Below are 19,271 nucleotides of genomic sequence, written 5' to 3'. Positions count from 1 at the left end.
TGCATCGTGGTCCTATTATTTTTGCCGCAAATGTAATTCCGTTCTTTAATATCTAGCAAACCCTGGTCACACTATTTCTTCGTTTCTTTTTGTTTACAATACATTGGTTTTAATAATTTCCGAACAAAATGGATATCCTGAAAGCAGAAATAGCCCGCAAGCGCAAGCTACTGGAACAGAAGCAGCTGGTTGACGACAAAAAGAAGTACTTCAGACGCGGCGACCTGAATGCCAAGGACACGGAGGAGGTGCTCCAGAAAGTGGGATACAAGAAGCAAGAGTCGGTTGAAGCCCAGGGACAAACCACCGAAGGCGCCTACAGCTTCGTGGCTGACGGCCAGAACATTCTGCCGCGCACAGAGGTCATCCGGCGACTTAGGGAGCGTGGAGAACCTATCCTGATATTCGGCGAAACAGAACCAGAAGCCTTCGACAGATTGCGACAGTGCGAGATCTCGCAGCCGGAGGCGAATCGGGGCTTCCGCAACGACTTCCAGGAAGCCATGGAACAGGTTGACGCCGCATACCTACAAGAGATGTTTGCCAACGCACCCACCGCCAAAGAGGACAAAAAGTCTGACTTTGCCGAGCTAGACGAGACCGTGTCATGGGAGAGTATACAAACGATGGCCCAAAAGATGGGGCGCAACAAGGAATACGACATGGACGTTATAATCACGCTGCTCACCTTCCTGCTTAAGCTGTGGAACGACCAGATCGCCAACTATAGCAAGCACGAGAAGATGTCTACCAAGGTAAAAATGACGCGCGTCATATACACTCAGACCAAAGAGTACGTAAAGCCTCTGTTCCGCAAGCTGAAGCACCACACGCTGCCAGAGGATATCCTAGACAGTCTGCGCGACATCTGCAAACACCTGCTCAATCGGAATTACATCACCGCCAGCGACGCTTACCTGGAGATGGCCATTGGCAACGCTCCATGGCCCATCGGCGTGACCATGGTGGGTATCCATGCTCGTACCGGCCGGGAGAAGATTTTCTCCAAGAACGTGGCCCACGTGATGAACGACGAGACGCAGCGCAAGTACATCCAGGGTCTCAAGCGCCTGATGACCAAGTGCCAGGAGTACTTTCCAACAGATCCTTCCAAGTGCGTTGAATATGTCAGCAAAAAGGATCGCGAATAAACTCAAGCTTTATATTATTAGTAATATAATATCAACACTATGCGTTTTCTATTAACAATATTTAGTTGTAGAGAGCCAAGGATGGGGAGCTGGAAACCACGGAGAGCTTTACTTCTTTCCGAGCTCAGCGGAGCGCTGACACGACTTCTCCACAGCATTTATTAACGTAGCTCTAAAAGAAGGATACATATTTTTCAGATTAAAAGACTATAAAAAGTATGTAAATCAAACCACCTTAGATTTCCTTTCTCCAGCTCATGAACGCCCACAATGGTGGAACCGCCGGGCGAACACACCTCATCCCGCAGCACGGCCGGATGCTTGCCGGTCATAAGCACGGTCTTGGCTGCTCCCAGCAAAGTTTGAGCTGCGAATTGTAGAGCCATCTGCCGGGGCACCCCTTGCTTAACACCGCCGTCAGCTAAAGCTTCGATGATAGTGTAGACGAAGGCCGGACCGCAGCCCGCCACTCCAGTGACGGCATCGATCATGGACTCCGGCACTTGCTGGGCCAGACCCAAAGCGTTGAGCATAAGATGAATCTTCTCCAGGTCGTGGTGAGAGACCCGCGAGTTGCCCGTGTACACAGTGCAGCCCTCACCCACCTGCATGGATGTGTTGGGCATGGTGCGGATCACCTTCAGTCCGGAGTTCTGCAAGAAGGCGAATTGCTCCTCCAGCGTTTGGAGGGTGGTGCCAGCCAGTACCGAGACAATCAGCTTGTTTGCATCCTTGGCGGACGGCACGTGCTTGTACTTTAGCTGAGCTGCGCAGGGGGCGAGCATATGCGGCTTGACGCATATGAAGACTATGTCTGTGTGCTCCAGCACCTGGTTATTGTCGTCACTGGTGTCAGCTCCTAGGTCCCGCCAGCGCTGTAGGTTTTCGATGTGTGGGCCCGAGACCAGCACCTGGCTGGCCTTCACAATACCGCAACGAACCAGTCCGGAGCCGATAGCAAAGGCCATGTTTCCGCCTCCGATGAAGCCGATCCGTTCGTCCAGCTTGGCCATGTTTCAGTTTCAAAGGTCTTTGTTTTTAAATGATTCCAACCGCTTGATTGACGTTAGATAACTTTAAAGCCTCGTCAAGGTGGTCCTATTGTCAATAAATACGTTTTACTGGATTTTTATCGCTCCTCTAATCAATAACAGCTGCTGGGCGCATGGGTGTAGTTTAAAGCAATTGTTTCCTGGGGATGAAGGCAAAAAAGTTTCGGGGATTTCAAGGGTGTAGCAAAATTTACTGAAAAGGGGTTTGAATGAGAAAAATAATGTGGAAATTAATGGTAGTAAAAAACAATCATTACAATATTCGAATGCTTACGAAAGTATTGAAATACATATCTTAGAATCACAAAATCTATCAGAACCATAATTAACCCCTTTTGTAACTTCCATAAGCTACAATGGGACCATATATCTGGTGGACAAAAACACCAAATCAGCTTAACAATCGTGCTGCTTGAATACTTTGTTATGATTTCTTCCGGGCATAGGCTCCTAAAGAATCGGGTAATTTAACTTTTAGCCCGCAGTTCCAACTCATAAAAATGCGGAGACACTTGCAGTGGAGCATTAAACAGGTTGGTTAATACATAATCTTGCCAGAACTTTTTTTAAACTCCATATATTTCAGCTAACGGCCGGTTACGCGGATGGGCAGTTGTCTCCCCGCCGGGTGTCGGAACAAGCTTTAGAGGATGCTTTGAAGCTGAAGACACTAAACGCCTTTATAAGACTTACTCCTGAACAGGCGCTCCAGCAGGCGCAGGAATCAGAGGAGCGCTATCAGAAGAAAAAGGCGTATGGTTCCCTAGACGGAGTAACCATTGCTGTCAAGGATAATTTCTGCACCCAGGATGTGCATACTAGCTGTGCCTCACGGTATGAATGAAAGATAATTATTTGTACGTCTAATGCTGATTATAATCTTTCTTTTCAGGATGCTCCAGGACTTTGTGCCTCCATATGATGCAACTGTCTGCTCCCGACTGAAGCAATCCGGCGCAGTACTTTTGGGAAAGACCAATATGGATCAGTTCGCCATGGGCGCCGGCACCGTGGACTCGCTGTACGGTCCCACAAAGAACATCTGGAGCGAGGACCTTAAACAGGACCACTGGCGCATTGCTGGTGGCAGCTCTGGAGGATCTGCATCCGCAGTAGCCGCTGGTCTGTGTTATGCGTGAGTATCTTAAACTTGTTTACGTTTTTCCACCTAACCTCAAACGCGTCCGAAACGAAAACTTGCATATTTACTAAAATGATGCACCAAACGATGAAAAGCAAGCATTTTACACTCCAAGACTTGCAGTTTATTAACGGGTAGGCCGCACGGTATCGCTCTGGCCGCCAGCCGCAATGATATTACATAACAGACTAAGGATAGAGCACTAAATGTTTAGATGATGATCTCCGTGTCGGCGAGATCCTCGTCCGAGGGCAGCGAGATGCTGGCAGGGTCCACGTAGTCGGGGCTGACCAAATCGACGCCGGCCTGCTCACGGCGGCGCAGCTCCAGGAAGCCCTCGCGCTGGGCCCAGTCGCGGAACTGGGTGTCGGGCAGGTAGGCCCAGTAAAAGGTTCCCCACACCAGGCACAGTGTCACGGTGACGAAGAACGTCGACTTGGTCGCCTTGCGATCCTCAGCCTGGTCCTTGCAGTCGAAGCCATAGCTCTGCCAGTTCTTGGGATTGGGATTGGCGAAGTCCTCCGTTGTGACAGAGGTGGGGGCGGCAATGGTCTCATCTTTCTTTGGCGATGTCTTGATGCTGCGGCTGGCGCGTATGGTGGCTGCCTGGCTGGCCACCAGAGAACGCTGCAGCGCCACGGCGCGGCTGGTCAGACGAAAGAGCGCAGACATCGCTTTGGGAGACAAATTAGATCGCAATTTTCGTAAATAATCAAGTTTTCCTCGTTCGCACAAATTTCTGACAGAGTGCCCGTTCGTCGCTTGCTATCAGCTGTGCTTCAATGCTGCCCATTCACTGACTACCAATTGTGGTATATTTTGTATACCTTGGGGAACTTGGTATTTTTAACGAATCTTTGTATTTCAAAATATTTAAGTCTCATAGCGAGATGATTGTTAGTTAAACTTTATAAATCATTTTTATTTATGCAATATTTATGTGAAACTTTTCTCACAATTTTATAAAGAATCTATTTGAATTCCGCTTTCAGGGCAATTGGCTCCGATACGGGGGGATCCACACGAAATCCGGCCTCCTATTGTGGAGTGGTAGGCTTAAAGCCAACATACGGCTTGGTTTCCCGCCACGGCCTCATCCCGCTAGTCAATTCAATGGATGTGCCCGGAATTTTCGCTCGCTCCGTCAGGGACTGTCTGGAGGTCTTAAACGCCGTGGCTGGGCCGGATCGACTGGACTCCACTACCATCAGGAAACCATACACAAGGCTGATACTACCAGAAGTCGAGAAAATTGACCTAAGCACAGTGAGAATCGGAATACCAAGAGAATATCACTGTCAGGCCCTCTCCTCTGAAGTTCTGGAGACGTGGTCCAAGGTGGCCGATCTCCTGGAGTGCGCCGGCGCCTCTGTGCGCCAGGTGTCGCTCCCCAACACGGCGGCCAGTATTTTCGTGTACTCCATCCTTAATCAGTGCGAGGTGGCCAGCAACATGGCCCGCTATGACGGTATTGAGTACGGTCACCGAGCATCGAATGAACGCAGCACGGAGCAGTTGTACGCCCTGTCCCGGGCCGAGGGCTTCAACGAGGTAGTAAAGACGCGAATCCTTACGGGAAACTTTCTGTTGCTGCGTAGGAACTATGACCACTACTTCGAGAAAGCACTGCGGGTACGCCGTTTGATCGCAGAGGATTTTTCCAAAGTGTTCGAGCCATCTCCCGCCGAGGATCCCGTGGACATCCTCCTCACACCGACAACTCTGACCGAGGCTCCGCTCTACAAGGACTTTGCCTCCCTGACCAACAGGGATCAGTGCGCGGTGCAAGACTTTTGCACGCAGCCGGCCAACATGGCAGGCATTCCCGCCATATCTATACCCATTCGACTCTCCCGAACAGGCTTGCCCCTGAGCTTGCAGCTAATGAGCAACAACCTCAACGAGCAGGTACTGCTCACAGTGGCAAGTTGGATTGAGGCCCAGGTCGGATTTGACAGCCTAGCGCATAAGCAAGAATGCAAGTCCAGTGCATAAAACGAACTGCTGACTCTATTATAAATACTGTTAAACGTTAAAAGGACTATTTCTTTAACGAGATACTTGGGTTTGCATGAGGGACCTGGGATAATGACGCTTAAAACAAGTTAAAAACTTAAACAGAGACTAAACAAATTTTGCAGCACGTATTAATCCGTCGCTGGTGGCAATATACACCATGTTGTAATCACCACAACATATCCCATTCACGATACTGTCGACATTCACCTCGCCCAGAGATCTTGGTTTTGTCGATCCAAGATCGGTCCAGCCCTTGACCTTTTTATCGTAGCCGCCGGAGTACAAGAATGCCTCGTTCCCGCAAATAGAGGTGACAATCCACTCGTGGCAATCCTGAATCAAATTATCTTATTATCCATTTGTTATTTAGGAATAACTCAGAAATGGACTTGCCTTCATTTCCCATATGTGTGCATATTGTTTCTGTGGCAGATTATTGACCAGCTGAAGGCCCATTCCCGACCGATCAGGGAAGGCTAGGAAGCTCCGATACCCATCGACAAGCGGGCCGAGCAGTAGAAGGGGCGACTTGCCTGGGATCACAGCCTTGTTGGTGTACTTTCCAGACTTACCTATGCTAACTGAAGACACCACTACATCCAGGTCGCGCACAGTGTAGATGAGCTTCTGCTCTCCGGCCAAGGACTTGACCTCCTCTACAAGATTGTACTTAAAGAGCATACGATCGTTGCTCCAGGTGGTCACCACACCTTTGTCATCACCAGTGTATAGAACGGAGCCGTCGCAGTACATAGCCTGGATGGCGTCGTCGCACCGGAAGAGCTCCTGCACCCCAGCGTCTCTGTAAGGCGGCAGCATAAATCGCACCTGGCCGTCGCAGCTGCTCGAATAGACCTTTCCGTACTGGTTGATAGCCATACAGTAGATGTAAGCCTCGTGGGCATTTACGGTTGCCAGCAGCTGCAGTTCCGGCGACCAAATCTGCAAGGGGGACGGATAGTTGGATTGAACGGACCACCGCGTACCAGATCGAGGAAACGCGGTATACCCACTCGGATTTTACCATCTGCGCCGCCGGAAAACAGCTGGCCATTGAAGTACGCCACACAGGTGGCATCCCCCTCATGCCCCTCCGAAGACGTGTGCTCGATGCGGGCGTTGTTGACCATTTGAAGAACGGGAGCGAACTAAACGATTCCCAACCAACGGTCCTCAGTCTTCCAACATGTTCGGTTTATATATAGCATGGTGCTCTCTGTGTTTCTATAAATAATTCCCACGAACATGGGGTGGGGATAGTAAGACACCACTAGTTTATAAATTAATAAGCTTACCTTAAAGATTGTAAAGACAATGTATGTATTTAGCTTAATAGTCTTATAAAATAAGCTACCATTGAGTGGAAATTTATGTATATTTAATTTTACATAAAGTTACTCATGTTAAACCCATTACTTTCTTTAAGTGCACAATTCGACATATATTTTCATCTATACTAATCAGAAATAAACGTTAATTCAATAGATCAGTTTACAAATTTCGAAATTTCTTTCCGTTAAATATACCGCGACTCAATACAAAGTTCAAATCTCAATAAAAATACTAAGAAATACTTAATGCAGTTTGGTCACTCTAACACTTTACTAACAATCACAAATTTGGAAAATTTAGATTGCAACGAAGAAATGGCTCAAGTGGCTTTTTTGGACAACCTGCTGAGGGAATACCTGGTTTTCCGCGGATTCTCTAGCACTCTAAAGGCCCTCGACTTGGAGCAGCGCACGGAGAAGGACCAGCACTTCAGGGCGGAACGGATTCTGGAGCAGTTTAACAACGCCATACAATCCTACGACTTGCAGGCCCTTCGTAGTCTATGGCTTCACCTGGATAACAATTTGTTTTCCAAGCTGGAGCACACATACGCCGTTGGTAAGCTATCGACACTTCACTCTTGACACTCGAATCTTCAGCGTAACGACTAACGTATGGCTAATCCCCTCTAGCTGTGAAGAAGCTAGAAAACAGTCTCCTGAAGTACTACCTGGTAACGGCCTACAGCAATAACCGAGCAGAAAAGGTGTCGGAGTTCTTCAACAAGATGGCAGGCGAGCTGCAGCAGCAGAGCGAGTGGAAGGATTGGTTCTGTAGGTTGCATGACTCTCAGGCCAACGCCCATTTCACGTGATTTATTCATTTTCAGACTTTCCCTTCTGCCGAAATGCGGAGGAGTCACCCACCTTCGCTCTGTTCTTCACGAAGCAATGGCAGGATACTTTACTTCTCTCCCTGCGCAACTTTCTGACCACTGTCTACCAGTGCCTGCCGCAGCCCACGTTTGTTCGAGCAGAGCAGGAAGCAGCCCTTATGCAGCGGCTCAGCGACGACAACACCGGCCTGCGCACCCGCCTCCTTCAAATGCAGCAGGAGCTGCACCAATTGACCCAACAGCAGCAGCAGGTGGGAACAGCAGCAACCAGCGGTGGTTCGCTCGGTGGTGATGGCTCTTCACGCCGACGCAGCGTGTATCGTCCCCAGCAGAGCCTTAGTGACATTTTGCCCTTCGATATCAGTCCACCAGGTCACATCGTAGACGATTTCTGCATCATAGCCTCCGAGGCGAATAGTGTGAGCCAGGCCAGCGATGCTCAGGCTCGTGGACTCAAGCTGCTTATTCGAAATATAGGATCTGGAAGCTCGCCCGTATTGTCACGCAAGGATCAGGCTGCTAGTTCCCTGGGCGACAAGTCCACTAAACGGAGGTCCGGTAGTGTTGGACGTAGCTGGATCTAAGTATAAATTTTCAGTTTCGCAGGGGTAACCCGAAAGCGAATATGGATTGTGAATATTATTTTCATTACATTCTGGACTTTATTGGCTTTGAATTTGTTCGAAACCAAAAGGCTGAAATATGTAAATTACCAAATAGGTATGGAACATCATTGTATGTCAAGGAATTTTTTAGCCAAAAAAGCAATATACCCATCATTCCTTCATAATAAATGGTCAAATAGCTTGTAAATCAAATATAAACTATTGTATTGTGGGAAGATAGCTATAATGGCTTGGTAATTATCTCATAAATTGAATTCTTTGAGTACAAAAATCTAAATAAGATTTCCAAGTTTGTTATCCAATGTGTGTTTATTTTTTAAGCGATTCTCTTTAGTTCTTTAGACGTACGTACAAGTGTTTGCACCACAAAAACAAGGGGCAATGCAATGCGTGGTTGTAGCGTAATACAATAGTTGCAATAAATAACGTAAAATTACAAATAAATATGTAGATTGTATGGTAGGTGTACAGACGATTCGTATTCGTGTATAAAACATCTTCGTTTATACAAGCAGCACAAGTTAAAAAATACAGTTTATTGTATAAGGGCGTTATGTATAAGTATATATAGTGATATATGTATATGTATATGTTGCATAAAGTAGCATCGCTTTTGACTCGTCGTCGACTCCATTAGTCAATAAATGCAGTTTCGGCTTGGCTACGGAAGGGAATTGCTCATTTGTCGATTATAGTATCGTTTCTTATGGAATATGTATCCTCCTCTGGGTTAGACCCGCTCTACAACGCCGTCTCAAACGATGGCAGTGGCGGCGTATTCGCCACCGGAGCCGCCACGTACTTGTTGCCCTCACTACTGGCTCCCGCTGCTCCGCCGGCTGCTGCGTTCGTCCTAGCAAAGCTGGGCTTTAGTTCTCCACGCATAAAGTTGTTCTCCTCGGTTTGCAGGAAAAAGTTTCGCTTTAGATCGAAGCTGGAGAGGACAGGCGTCTCCACCGCTTCGGAGCTGGCCCGCGATCCGCCGCTGGTGTTCGAGTGGTCCTCCTCGCTGTTTGCCTCCATTATCGTAGTAGACATGATGTCCGTGCGCGGGGGTGCCGCTGCTGCAGCCACCACATTCACGGGACCGCGCATCTTGGGAGCGAAGGTCTTAGAGGGCGATCCAAACTGGCCCTGGCGAAGCATCCGACGGTTAGCGAACGTCTTAGGAGACCCACTCAGGTCGAGCAACTTTAGACTGCTGTTAATCGTGGGCTTTCCCGCTCCAGCCGCAGTCACCTTTTGACCAGCTCCAGTGGGCTTCACAGCGGGCGTGATAGAGGCTGAGACCGGGGAGGAGGACTTCTTAAGCAGCTCCACGGCGGAGACCTTCCTCTGAACAGGACTCGCTTTGGCGGACTTGGCCAGCAGCAGCTTCTTGAAGTCCATCAGCGTGGTCTTGCTCTGGCCAATGCGATCCGCACAGGTGTTGAGCCGCTCGGGGGCGTCGTCGCTCCAGATTCGTGATGGCTGCTTCATGGGGGGCACCTGAGTGCTCTCCAGCTCTCCGCCCCGCGTGGGCGTTGAGGTGAGAAAGGCTCCGCTGCGGTTCCTTGGCACAATTGGCGATATGTTGCTCCGGGTGCCCTCGGCTACTGCTGGCGCCGCTGCAGCAACGGGGCGGGGCAGGCGGTCGGCCCTGCGAATGGGCGTGGCATAGAGGTCATCCCGGCAGGTTACACCACCAGCGGTGGGCTGTACCCTGGGCTGGCTGCGCCGATTCTGCAGTGTCCAGTAAATGGGCGCACTGCGCTGGAAGGGTGTGGCAGTGTCATCTCCCTGTGGCTCTGTGCTCGGTGCTGGCTGCACTTGCTCATAGATATTAGAGAAACGTTGATACCCTGGGAAAGGAAGATATAGAAGAAGGAGAACGGATTAGCTACTGGTAGATAAAAGTCTAGGACTCCACTCTCTCTTTCCTTTGATTAGTAAGCGGTTTCAAGTGCGGGTGGTTAGGGTAGAACTCGGCTATCGAGAAGCGTTCATCAAGGCAAGCAGTTCCATACGTACCTGTTTAAGTGCGTTTCGGATGACATTACCTGGGTATCCCCCACATCCCAATGGCCCGAGCGTGTATTTACATATGGCTGGTTGGTGGAATGCAGTGCTAGTGTGGTTGTGGATGCTTGGATGCTTTTGGATGGGATGGCTTGAGTTTATGTGCAGGGATGCCGTAACCACGAACCACAAACCAAATGCCAATGATAATGTCAATGCCGAATTTTCGTTTCTCTTCGATTTATTCTCGTTTTGTTTAAACACTACTTACGATTCACTTTCGTTATGGAATGTGGGGGTTGGTTGAACTTAGCCGACTTAACTTAACTGCTGGCGCCATGGGCTAATCTTTCAAGCTCGCTACTCGTGCCACTACATTAGTTAGTCGGAGGTGGGGAAGGAGGAGGAGGAGCGTGCAAAAAACTACTTCTACGATGCTATAACATAGACAAACACACAAGCACAGGCTGATTAGGGTATCAATCGCAATAGAAGTCTTTTGCACGCCTCACAATCATCCGTCCACCGTTTGCGAGGTGAGTGGAATAATTAATTGCAAATCTGAACAGAACTCAAAAAATTAGCGACATAGGCGTTGGATAATAGACCTAAGATTAAGTACAAATCGTGATAATTATGAGTATTGAGTATATGTCGGTGTACAAGACGTGTGAACGGTGCAAAAAACTATACAGAATGTACATTGAATTCATGTTGTGTTGGTTTATGTTAATTACAATTAGTTACAGACGTAATTATGCGTAAACAAGAACAAGTAGTAACATTTATTAATCATTATAGCTAGGGTTAAGAACAAACACACACACACAAAAAAGAGTTAAGTACATAAATTATAAAACAAAAGGATTAAAACCATGTTTATACACACAGCTTGATTGAAATAATATTGGTTTAAGAATGAGTCAAGTCTCTGGTTAAAAATCTCCAGTTTCAATCTGTATAAACAGTGTGTTTACTATTTGTTAAGTATTTTGTTTCTTGCAAGCCAGCTGGCACAGCAGTTGGATAAGCACGACTTTGAGCAGCATATCAAGTGTGTGGGTGGAGCTGCTCCAGCTTGGACATTGAACCCCAGAATAGGCCTCCATTTCGGCCCATTGAACACGCACGCCTGGGGCCAAGTGCAGGCAACTTTAATGAGCATCGCACACACTGCGGTGGCGGCGGCGGCTCAAGGATCTGAGCCGTGCCAATCTGCGCTATTACGGCGTAGTGTTTGCTCAGGAGATGGGCCCAACTACCATATCTCCGTCACCTCGAATTTCTGTAGGATGCGCTGACGACGGTTGCCATTCTCGTCGCTGGGAAGAATAATCTTGAACGGACGCAACAGAACGCTGTCCACAAAGGACTTGTGGTACTTGGCTGGCAGGGACAAAGGCGGTGCCAACTCCTCCTCGTCCTCCTCAGACTCAGCCGAGGAGGCGTGCTCGTCTGGCTTTTGTTCGGCCGAAGGAGCTTCTTGCAACAGGGCGGGTGAGTCATCGAAGTTCTCTAGCGACTTGTTCTTCAGATACGAGGAATCGTCACCGCTGCTGGTGAGAGACAGCGAGAACTCGTCCACCAGCCGCTCAAAGGACTTGGCTATCCGCCGCTCCGCCGCCCCGCCAGGTGAGGCGGCAGGCAGGTTGCTCAGGTTGCGCAAGCGGAGGGAACTTGTTGCGTGCTGCATGGGGGGCATTGCACCCGAAGTAGGTGCTCTCTCGGCCCCAAACGATGCGGAGAGATTCTCCTTGTTCATCTCCAGCTTCAGCTCATCGTTGGCCAGCCGGTAGCTGTTGTTGCGCTTGAGGGCGGCCCGCGGCTGTCCGGGATTGCCAGCATTGCTGGCGAAGTGCAGCGCAATTGGGTCAATCGATAGAGGGTGGGTGTGCACGGGGGCATTGCCACTTACTTTCGCCCTCGGCGGCAGGGGTGGCACTTGCTCCCCAGCATCGCCATCACAATCGGCCCCCAACTCGGTGGGTGGAATCACATCCCCCAAACGGTTAGTTTCCATTTCAGCAACCCTCACTTTCGACTCGCAATCTTTGGGGCCCTGACGGGGCTGATGCTGCTCCCTTACACTTGATATGCTGCCCCCTGACTTGCTGACTACACGGTTATTGGGGGTGCTCTTGGTGGATGCGGCTGCTGATGCTGCTGCTGCTGGAGTTGCTGTGCTGGCAGTGTTGCAAAGTAGCGTGTTATTTACAAGGGAGCGGGACGTGATTAAGGATGTGGTTCTGGGTTCGGGTTGGGTCTTGGTTGGGCAAGCGAAAAGGCAGCTGCTGACGGTTGATGGGTGCTGCTCGGGCTTACCTTCTTCGCCGGAGTGGCCCGATGAGGAGGAACTGGTGGCAGTGGATCCGGTGGATGAGTTGGACTTGCCCGAGGGCGAGGGCATCATTAGGCTAGCCACGGGCGCAGCAATGGTTTCATAGAAGGGATTCGTGCGGTTGGCCAGTAGCTGCTTCTGCTCCTGGTAGCTGCTCGCCGCTGCTCCGTTGGTGGCCTGATAGGCGGCCATGCTGCTGCCGCTGCTGCTGCTGTTCCTGCTAAGCGGACTCTTGGCCACAATGGGCCTCACATTGGCCACCTTCCGGTTGCCAGCGAGAAGTCCGCCGCCGCTGAGCAGCAGGAGCTTGGCGCTCTTAGTTGTGGCTAAAGTGGGTCCTGCTTCGGATGTTGCTGCTGCTCCGGCTGATGCTGTTGCTCCTGTCGATGCTGCTGCACTTTCTGCACTGCGAAGCGCACTTTCGGTTTCCTTCACGTACGGCCCAGGTGCGAAGGTGGTGTGTGCGCCCTTGCGCCGCTTCAGACTGTCGGAGTCGTAAACGACCCTCCCCTCGGCGTTCGGACGCAGACGACGGCTGGCCGAGACGAGCGGCTTCTCCTCGCTAAGCTCACCGATTTCCGCGTACATCGGCACCCCATCCCCGCCGCCTAAGCTGGAATGCTGCTGCTGTTGCTGCTGTTGCCTGCCAAGCGACGGTGGTGGTTGTTGCGAGCGTGCGACAGCTGCCGGCTCCGTGGCAGGCAGCTGTGCGCAGGCCTCGCTCTCCCGGCTCTCCTGGCTCTCCGCCGGAGTTCTGGCCGAGACTGCATGCCGACGCAAGTGCTGGGGCAGCTCGTTCAGCGACACGTACTCGGAGACGGCGGGCTCGGCGGCACGGCGCGTAACTATGTCATTGGAATAGTAAATGCCCATTCCCGTGGCGGTTGCCTTGGGACGTCGATGGTGGTTGTTGTTGTTGTTGCTGATGTCGGCTATCGTGACGTATTCGCCAGCCATGTCGTAAAGCTCGTCGTCATTCACGGCACTTGCGTTGGCGGGCTTGGGCTTGGGTGGCACCGGCACCTGGAGCTGGTTCTTGGAGGGCGAGCTTTTGCCAGGAACCAGTTTCACGCGCAGCTTCTCAAACATGCCACTGAGGGCTTTCGTTGGCGTCTGCTTCAGCTCGTTGAGGTTGTGGTCCTTGCTGTTGGTTGGCGTCTTCTGCTCGGGCTCCTCGTCTCCGTCTTGATCCTGGTCCACCTCGATGGTGAGGCTAGTCAGCGTCCGATTGGGATCCATGGCCTGGTTTTCATCATCATCGCTGGTCGTGGGCGTGATAATGCACATGGAGGGTATCCGCTTGGAACTGATGGCCGTCTTCTGCTTGATCCGCTCAATGCGCTCTACGCCCTCCAGATCGGAGCTCTCGGAGAACTCCAGCTGCTGTTGCTGATCCTGCTCCAGCTGTTGGTCCTCCTTGGCCTCAAGTTCCGCTCCTCCATTCTTGGCCGGCGACATCTTCACATTCCGCTTGATCGTTCCAGTGCGCTCCAGGGTGCTACCGATGGTGCTACTGCTGTAGCTCCTCTCCAGCGTGCTGCTACTGGCACTGGTGCTCTGACTCCTGCTCTGGCCGCTCTGTTTGCCCAGTGAGCTGCTCCGCTCGGGTACATCCGGCCCGGCGGCTGCCCCGCTCAGCAGGGCCGTGCACACGGTGCCCGCCGAACTGGTCGTGGTCGAGGTGGATCCCCTTCCAAACAGCTCATACTCGCTCTCTGCGTTGAGCACCGTCTGATTGGACTGGCTGCCAAAGGAGTAGCTGCTGGTGTGCAGGCTCGCTTGGAGCGGAGTGCCCGGCATCGGGGATGGCTCCTCCTCCTTCAGTGTGCGCAGGCCGCTGTCCATGTGGAAGGAGGTGTAGTAGCCCTCGGTGTCGCAGCTATAGGCGGAGCTGGTCTCATCGTCAAGGTGACCCGGATAGGCTCCAGCCTCGGCCTGCAGCTCCGGAGTGGCTGTGCCCTCGCTGGTGACGCTGCTCGAGGCGGAGGTGTTCAGGAAGCGCCGGCGGCTCAGCATGGACGAGGGCGGGCCACTGCTAGCTCCTCCGCCGCCCGGTTGGAAGCTGGACACATTCAGCGAGGTGCTCGAGGCACTCGACTTGGGCTGCATGGTGATCTCGCTGCCGATGGAGGCGCGGCCCGACTCCGAGCTGGCACTCCAGTTGCCGCTCGAGGAGTGGGGCTGCTCCTCCTTGCCGGCCAGAGCGTGGAGACCGTTGCGCCGCTGCCTGTTCAGCGTGGCCGTCTCCCGCATCTTCACGTGCGCCGCCGCTGCCATCGGCCCGGAGGCGGTGGCGGAGGAGAGCTGCAGTCTGCCCCTCAGCTGGCCACTGCTGGACACACTCATGCTCTTCTCCGAGGAGGAATATGAGGGCTTTCGTTCGTGCGAAAACCGAGATTCACTCTTCTGGGCCACCAAATGGTGCACCACGCACTCGTCGTCGATGTCGCGCTTGGGCGCTTCGCCTGCCGAGGATCCATGCTCCGCCTTCTCCGCCGAACTGTTCTGGGAGCTGCAGCCGCTGGTGTCCAGCTGGTCGCCCAGCTCGCCGGTGCGCTGCATGAACTTGAAGCGGTTGCGGCCCCACTGCTTCAGGGAGTTGAGCCGGGTGAGCGTGCTCTTCCCCTTGTCGTAGGGCAAGGCAGCAGATTCCTTTTTTAAGATGTCGCTGGACTTGCTGCGTCCGAACTTCTTGGACTTCTTGGCATCTGATGAGATGGCAGCGGCGGCGGATGTCTGGTGCACCGGAGCCACTGGCGATGTGGCATTCGAGGCGTTCTTGGACTCCCCGTTGCTGTATTACATGGTGGAATAATTCGGGTGTTTTTTGGATATTTTTTTGTGCAAATGTTTGGTTTTTTTTTTGTTTAGGAGAGAACATAAAAGAGAAAATATGTTTGGTATTTGGTTAGCATTTTGTAATGATGGATGGATGAGACAGATGTAGTATGTGGGAGATGAGACAGAGACAGAGATTCGGAGATTCAGAGATTCAGAGTGTAGTACATATTGCCTTCCTCTATGGAAATTATTGTGAGCGATTTTCAGATCTGATTTTTGGATTTATGATTCTGGTTCTGGTTAATTTCACACACGCACACACACACACGAGCAGCGAAACAACAAGAGTCAGTCTGGAAATTAATTAATGGCACAGTTCAAAGTTTAATTTTCCGAAATACATTTATATTTTTTTATTTTCCGAGGCTGCTGCTCCGTGGATTATTAGTGGCGATTACAACATCTAAATATTCGAGTGTTCGAGTGGGTATTTCTCCCGGAATTCTTCCCCCTAAAAAGCATGCAGGGACAGAGGGCTGGAGGGGGCAATATTGGCGATAAGAATACGATTCATTTCGATTCTGGGCCAGTAAACAAGTTGAATCAACGGGAATTTGTCGGCAGTGGGAGTGGGAGGCCCAAAGTGCATTCATTGCTAAAAGATTTCCACTGAATCTCAATTTATGTACACAGCGAGAAGAGGTTAAAGAACTACAGAAAAATATATTTTTTATTTAATATAAAATTAGTGGTTTCTGTAGCACTGTAATATATTAATACTGGCTCTATATCAAACGATTTTAAATCCCCAAAAATATCTGGAACGTCAACCTTTTTCTTTCTGTGTGCACAACATTCAACAAACAATAAAATAAACTAACTTCGGGAAGCCAAATTTTATATACCCTAACATATACCATATCTACTTTTAAAATTTTCGTATTCCTTTGATCGATATTTATTGATATTTTTATGTGACATTTTTATTGACAAATCAAAATTTAAAAATTTCATAACTATGCCAAAAATGGGTTCATTTTAATTCGGAAAGCATTTCTATGCTAGTTTTTATTAGGTTAAAAAATCTGCATACTGAATTTACCATTTTAAAAAATTCAAATTTTTGCCAATTTTAATGCCAATTTAATTTTAATTTTTTGCAAATTTTTATGATGTAACCCCTTATAAAAATTTGAAATTTCGAAAAATTTTCAAAAATGTATTTTTCAACCGGACATTGCTATTTTGATTCGGCTGTAGATTCCGATCAAGAATATCTATGATTTATAGGGTCGGAAATGATTCGGTGACAAGCTCTTCAATAAAATAATAATACCCTGGAAGGTATAAAAATCACAAAATGCACTTACAGTTTGACAACCACTGGACGGGGGCTCAAAGTTTTTCGCTTTGCTCCGCATTTTCGACTGCTGATCGCACAGATATTGAACAGCATTGACATAATGGGGCATACATACTATATAGCGTGGAATGAGTGTGTGGCTGAGTTAGGGTTTCATGTTGCCTATATATGTATGCATGTACGTAAGTATGTAGTATGTGGAGCGCAGTCAAATGGAATGACGCCGTCTCCGGGACTGGAACCTGGGCCTGAGTTGGAGTCGAAGACTGAGCTGGTGGGCAGACGCCAGCCAGAGCCAGCCAAGAAGCAGGGCCAACAAAACAAAATAAGATTTATGAAACTTTTAGCAAAAGGCGTCGTGTGTGCCATTTGAAAAGGCACAGGAAAAGGCATCGAGGCCCGAACAAAAACATCTCGACGGTGCCTATCGTGCCTATGGAGACACAGCCAGCCTCTCGCATGATTTATGCTGATGATGCGCAGGCAGCGGCAGCGGTAGGGAAATGCCCGAGAGTGGGCCGAGTGACTGACTGACTGACGGGAGACCGGCGACCGGCGACCGAGTTCACTTAACTTGGCCAAAAAGGCGTCAATGTTGCAGAGTGCTGTTGCCTGGTTGTTGCCCCCGCTAAATTGTTGCTGCAACAAATGTTGCTGAGCTGCGTGGGTGGTTTGTGGCAAGGATAGCCAAGAGCTCGAAGGGGGGTGACTGTCTCGGATGGATCATGAGGTGTACGTGAGGTGTGCATGTATGTATGTATGTGTATGGGATGAATGTAATTTGTTCAGGAATTCGATATTTTTTGGCGCTGAAAATCGATTAATTTGTTAGGCTGTTTTTGCAGACTCGCTTCGTTAAGGCATTTTCGAAATCAATTTCGCAAAAGAGGCAGCTGAAAGTATTTGAATTTTGCTATGTTTTCTAATTACGTATACGACTAGTAACACAATTTATTTACAATTCTCTTTGTACAACATTCAATTTTAGTTTGTAATTTAGACACATTCGATTTGTGGCATGCAAGTTGTGCTGCTAATTTGCAAACAATATAGATATATATATATATGTACGTATATACGGCAGGTAGTTAATGGGCGGATCACAGCTCTGATTTGTACAGACCGCTAGGCGTTTGTTTAAACAATAAAAGGCGCAATTAAAATACACGAAAACTAGGAAACGAAGAAAACTAAACAGCATAACAAATCGCTCAGCTAACTTGGCTGATCACAATAATCTCGTAAGAAAATGCAAGTGGGAGTACGATATATGGGATCCGCACAGATATCGGCGGAACGTATGTATGTACAGTAGGCTTATGTACAGTTCGGAAGGCGAACGAAAGTGGGGGAGAAGTAACAGGGGGGAGATCGACTAAAGAATCGAGTACATACCCATTGGCCGCATCCTGGATCTCCTTCTGATCGATTCCGGCTATCGTGTTCCGCCGCTTGCCACGCACCTTGCGCGACCTTGACCGCCGACTGACCGTCTGCACATTGTCGTCCAGGTTGTTGCCCTCCGCCTGGCCCCCGTTCTCCGGCGAGGCACTGCTCGAGGAGCCGGCCGCGTTGGCGTTACCAGACGCATAGCATCCGCTGGTGGACTTGCGGGCCGCACACATCCGCTGGAAGTGCTTGCCGCTGGTGTTCACCGAAATCACTTCGGCAGGGTATCTGTTGTGGGTGGAATAATGCAGAGATCTTTGTTTAGTGGCGCAATTAATCAAGCTTATTGGGTAAACTTAAGAGCTAGGGATTTTGTATAAGAATTAACCTAAATAAATGTATATATTTTCATCTATACGTTTCTTAATAGTTAAAAGTAGATAGGGATATGAATAGACTGTATTATACAGTCAGTTATACCTATTATTTACGCCCCCATTTTGAATTAAAATGCAAATACATTTTCCTCAGTGGTAGTAAACACATACATATAAATTGTTTTGTGGCCAGATCGATTTACAGGGGGGAATGCGAGCCTCACACAGTTTGGAGTGCACTTTTGTGGTTATCCAAACAACAATTTGTTTACGCTTTAATACTCCAGCCTGCCACATATTTCGTGCTCCAAATCGGTGGAGCGTGAACACGGCTCTCGTCTGTGGCTGCTCCATTTCGGAGTCGAATCCAACAAATGAGCCATGGAGCCGGGACAGCAGCCACGTTGGCGGGGCGTGCCCCACGGCCAATGGATGGGCCAATGGATTGGACTGCAACTGGGAGGCCAAATGGACAGGGCGAGGGGTCGGCGACACTTGCATAATTGTGCGGCCGCGTTGTAAATATTCATACGTAATTGAATTAATTTATTTAAACTTTTTTTTTTCGCCCGATGCGCTCACTGAGCAAACATCTCGTGCCCCGTCGAAACACAGACAATCGAATGTTGGAAAAATGTATAACAAAAACAAACAGACGTTTTTATGGCTATTCTTTTTGTGCGTCATGAAACACAAAGCAAACAAACAATAGTTGCCGCGAGATTTGCATAAAAAACGCATTAAAACAGTGTTTTTTAAAATTGAGCAAAAGGGAAATACACACCAGGCACAGTGGTTTGAAAACTGTTAGCAAGGAGCAATGTGCTTAGAACTGTAACTAGAACCTCTATACACATCCAGTTAATTAT

At 49.5% G+C, this 19,271-nt stretch overlaps 7 protein-coding genes across 9 annotated transcripts in view; 3 read left to right on the top strand and 4 right to left on the bottom strand.

Moving 5' to 3' along the window:
- Nucleotides 1-40: 40 nt before the first annotated feature.
- On the top strand, nucleotides 41-1,186 carry Prp18 (pre-mRNA processing factor 18). Of its 2 annotated transcripts, XM_086834285.1 has the most exons (2): nucleotides 68-755; nucleotides 819-1,186. In XM_086834285.1, the coding sequence occupies exons 1-2, from the start codon at nucleotides 129-131 to the stop codon at nucleotides 1,149-1,151; spliced, it is 960 nt and encodes a 319-aa protein (XP_086690411.1). In that variant the 5' UTR covers nucleotides 68-128; the 3' UTR covers nucleotides 1,152-1,186. The 2 variants fall into 2 exon arrangements, with proteins under 2 accessions (XP_020817600.2, XP_086690411.1); XM_020961941.2 differs by having other exon boundaries at nucleotides 41-1,186.
- P5cr (Pyrroline 5-carboyxlate reductase) lies at nucleotides 1,149-2,516 on the bottom strand. The gene is made up of 2 exons (XM_086834299.1): nucleotides 1,386-2,516; nucleotides 1,149-1,323 (listed from the first exon to the last, which is right to left on the bottom strand). Exons 1-2 carry the CDS (start codon nucleotides 2,162-2,164, stop codon nucleotides 1,260-1,262), a joined length of 843 nt encoding a protein of 280 aa, XP_086690425.1. The 5' UTR covers nucleotides 2,165-2,516; the 3' UTR covers nucleotides 1,149-1,259.
- A 67-nt stretch (nucleotides 2,517-2,583) lies between these two features.
- Nucleotides 2,584-5,382, top strand: GatA (glutamyl-tRNA(Gln) amidotransferase subunit A, mitochondrial). The gene is made up of 4 exons (XM_020961986.2): nucleotides 2,584-2,736; nucleotides 2,790-3,037; nucleotides 3,096-3,338; nucleotides 4,337-5,382. The coding sequence occupies exons 1-4, from the start codon at nucleotides 2,704-2,706 to the stop codon at nucleotides 5,337-5,339; spliced, it is 1,527 nt and encodes a 508-aa protein (XP_020817645.2). The 5' UTR covers nucleotides 2,584-2,703; the 3' UTR covers nucleotides 5,340-5,382.
- NP15.6 (NADH dehydrogenase [ubiquinone] 1 beta subcomplex subunit NP15.6) lies at nucleotides 3,446-4,154 on the bottom strand. Its single transcript, XM_020961988.2, has one exon. The coding sequence runs from the start codon at nucleotides 4,014-4,016 to the stop codon at nucleotides 3,555-3,557; it is 462 nt and encodes a 153-aa protein (XP_020817647.2). The 5' UTR covers nucleotides 4,017-4,154; the 3' UTR covers nucleotides 3,446-3,554.
- On the bottom strand, nucleotides 5,333-6,759 carry LOC110191220 (uncharacterized). Its single transcript, XM_020961987.2, has 3 exons — nucleotides 6,377-6,759; nucleotides 5,757-6,305; nucleotides 5,333-5,696 (listed from the first exon to the last, which is right to left on the bottom strand). Exons 1-3 carry the CDS (start codon nucleotides 6,491-6,493, stop codon nucleotides 5,469-5,471), a joined length of 894 nt encoding a protein of 297 aa, XP_020817646.2. The 5' UTR covers nucleotides 6,494-6,759; the 3' UTR covers nucleotides 5,333-5,468.
- Nucleotides 6,760-6,934: 175 nt separating this feature from the next.
- LOC110188023 (WD repeat-containing protein 91) lies at nucleotides 6,935-8,348 on the top strand. Its single transcript, XM_020957562.2, has 3 exons — nucleotides 6,935-7,253; nucleotides 7,328-7,468; nucleotides 7,525-8,348. Exons 1-3 carry the CDS (start codon nucleotides 6,941-6,943, stop codon nucleotides 8,112-8,114), a joined length of 1,044 nt encoding a protein of 347 aa, XP_020813221.2. The 5' UTR covers nucleotides 6,935-6,940; the 3' UTR covers nucleotides 8,115-8,348.
- Nucleotides 8,349-8,446: 98 nt separating this feature from the next.
- The window catches only part of gukh (NHS actin remodeling regulator GUK-holder), a 39,285-nt gene continuing 28,460 nt past the window's right edge, over nucleotides 8,447-19,271 (bottom strand). Inside the window, exons 4-6 of one of the 2 annotated variants that reach the window (XM_020957540.2) lie at nucleotides 18,032-18,313; nucleotides 12,477-15,286; nucleotides 8,447-9,997 (exon numbers count right to left, since the gene is read on the bottom strand). In XM_020957540.2, coding sequence (XP_020813199.2) covers nucleotides 8,898-9,997; nucleotides 12,477-15,286; nucleotides 18,032-18,313 — 4,192 coding nt within the window. In that variant the 3' untranslated portion in view covers nucleotides 8,447-8,897. The remainder of the gene's footprint in view (nucleotides 9,998-12,476; nucleotides 15,287-18,031; nucleotides 18,314-19,271) is intronic. The other variant, XM_020957547.2, reaches the window with a different exon arrangement.

This window comes from Drosophila serrata, unplaced genomic scaffold (genome assembly GCF_035046125.1).
Source record: "Drosophila serrata isolate PLE 108 unplaced genomic scaffold, ASM3504612v1 contig_32, whole genome shotgun sequence".
Lineage (NCBI taxonomy): Eukaryota > Metazoa > Arthropoda > Insecta > Diptera > Drosophilidae > Drosophila > Drosophila serrata.
Note: the sequence above shows the minus strand (reverse complement) of the source record. Positions and strands in the feature narration are given on the sequence as shown.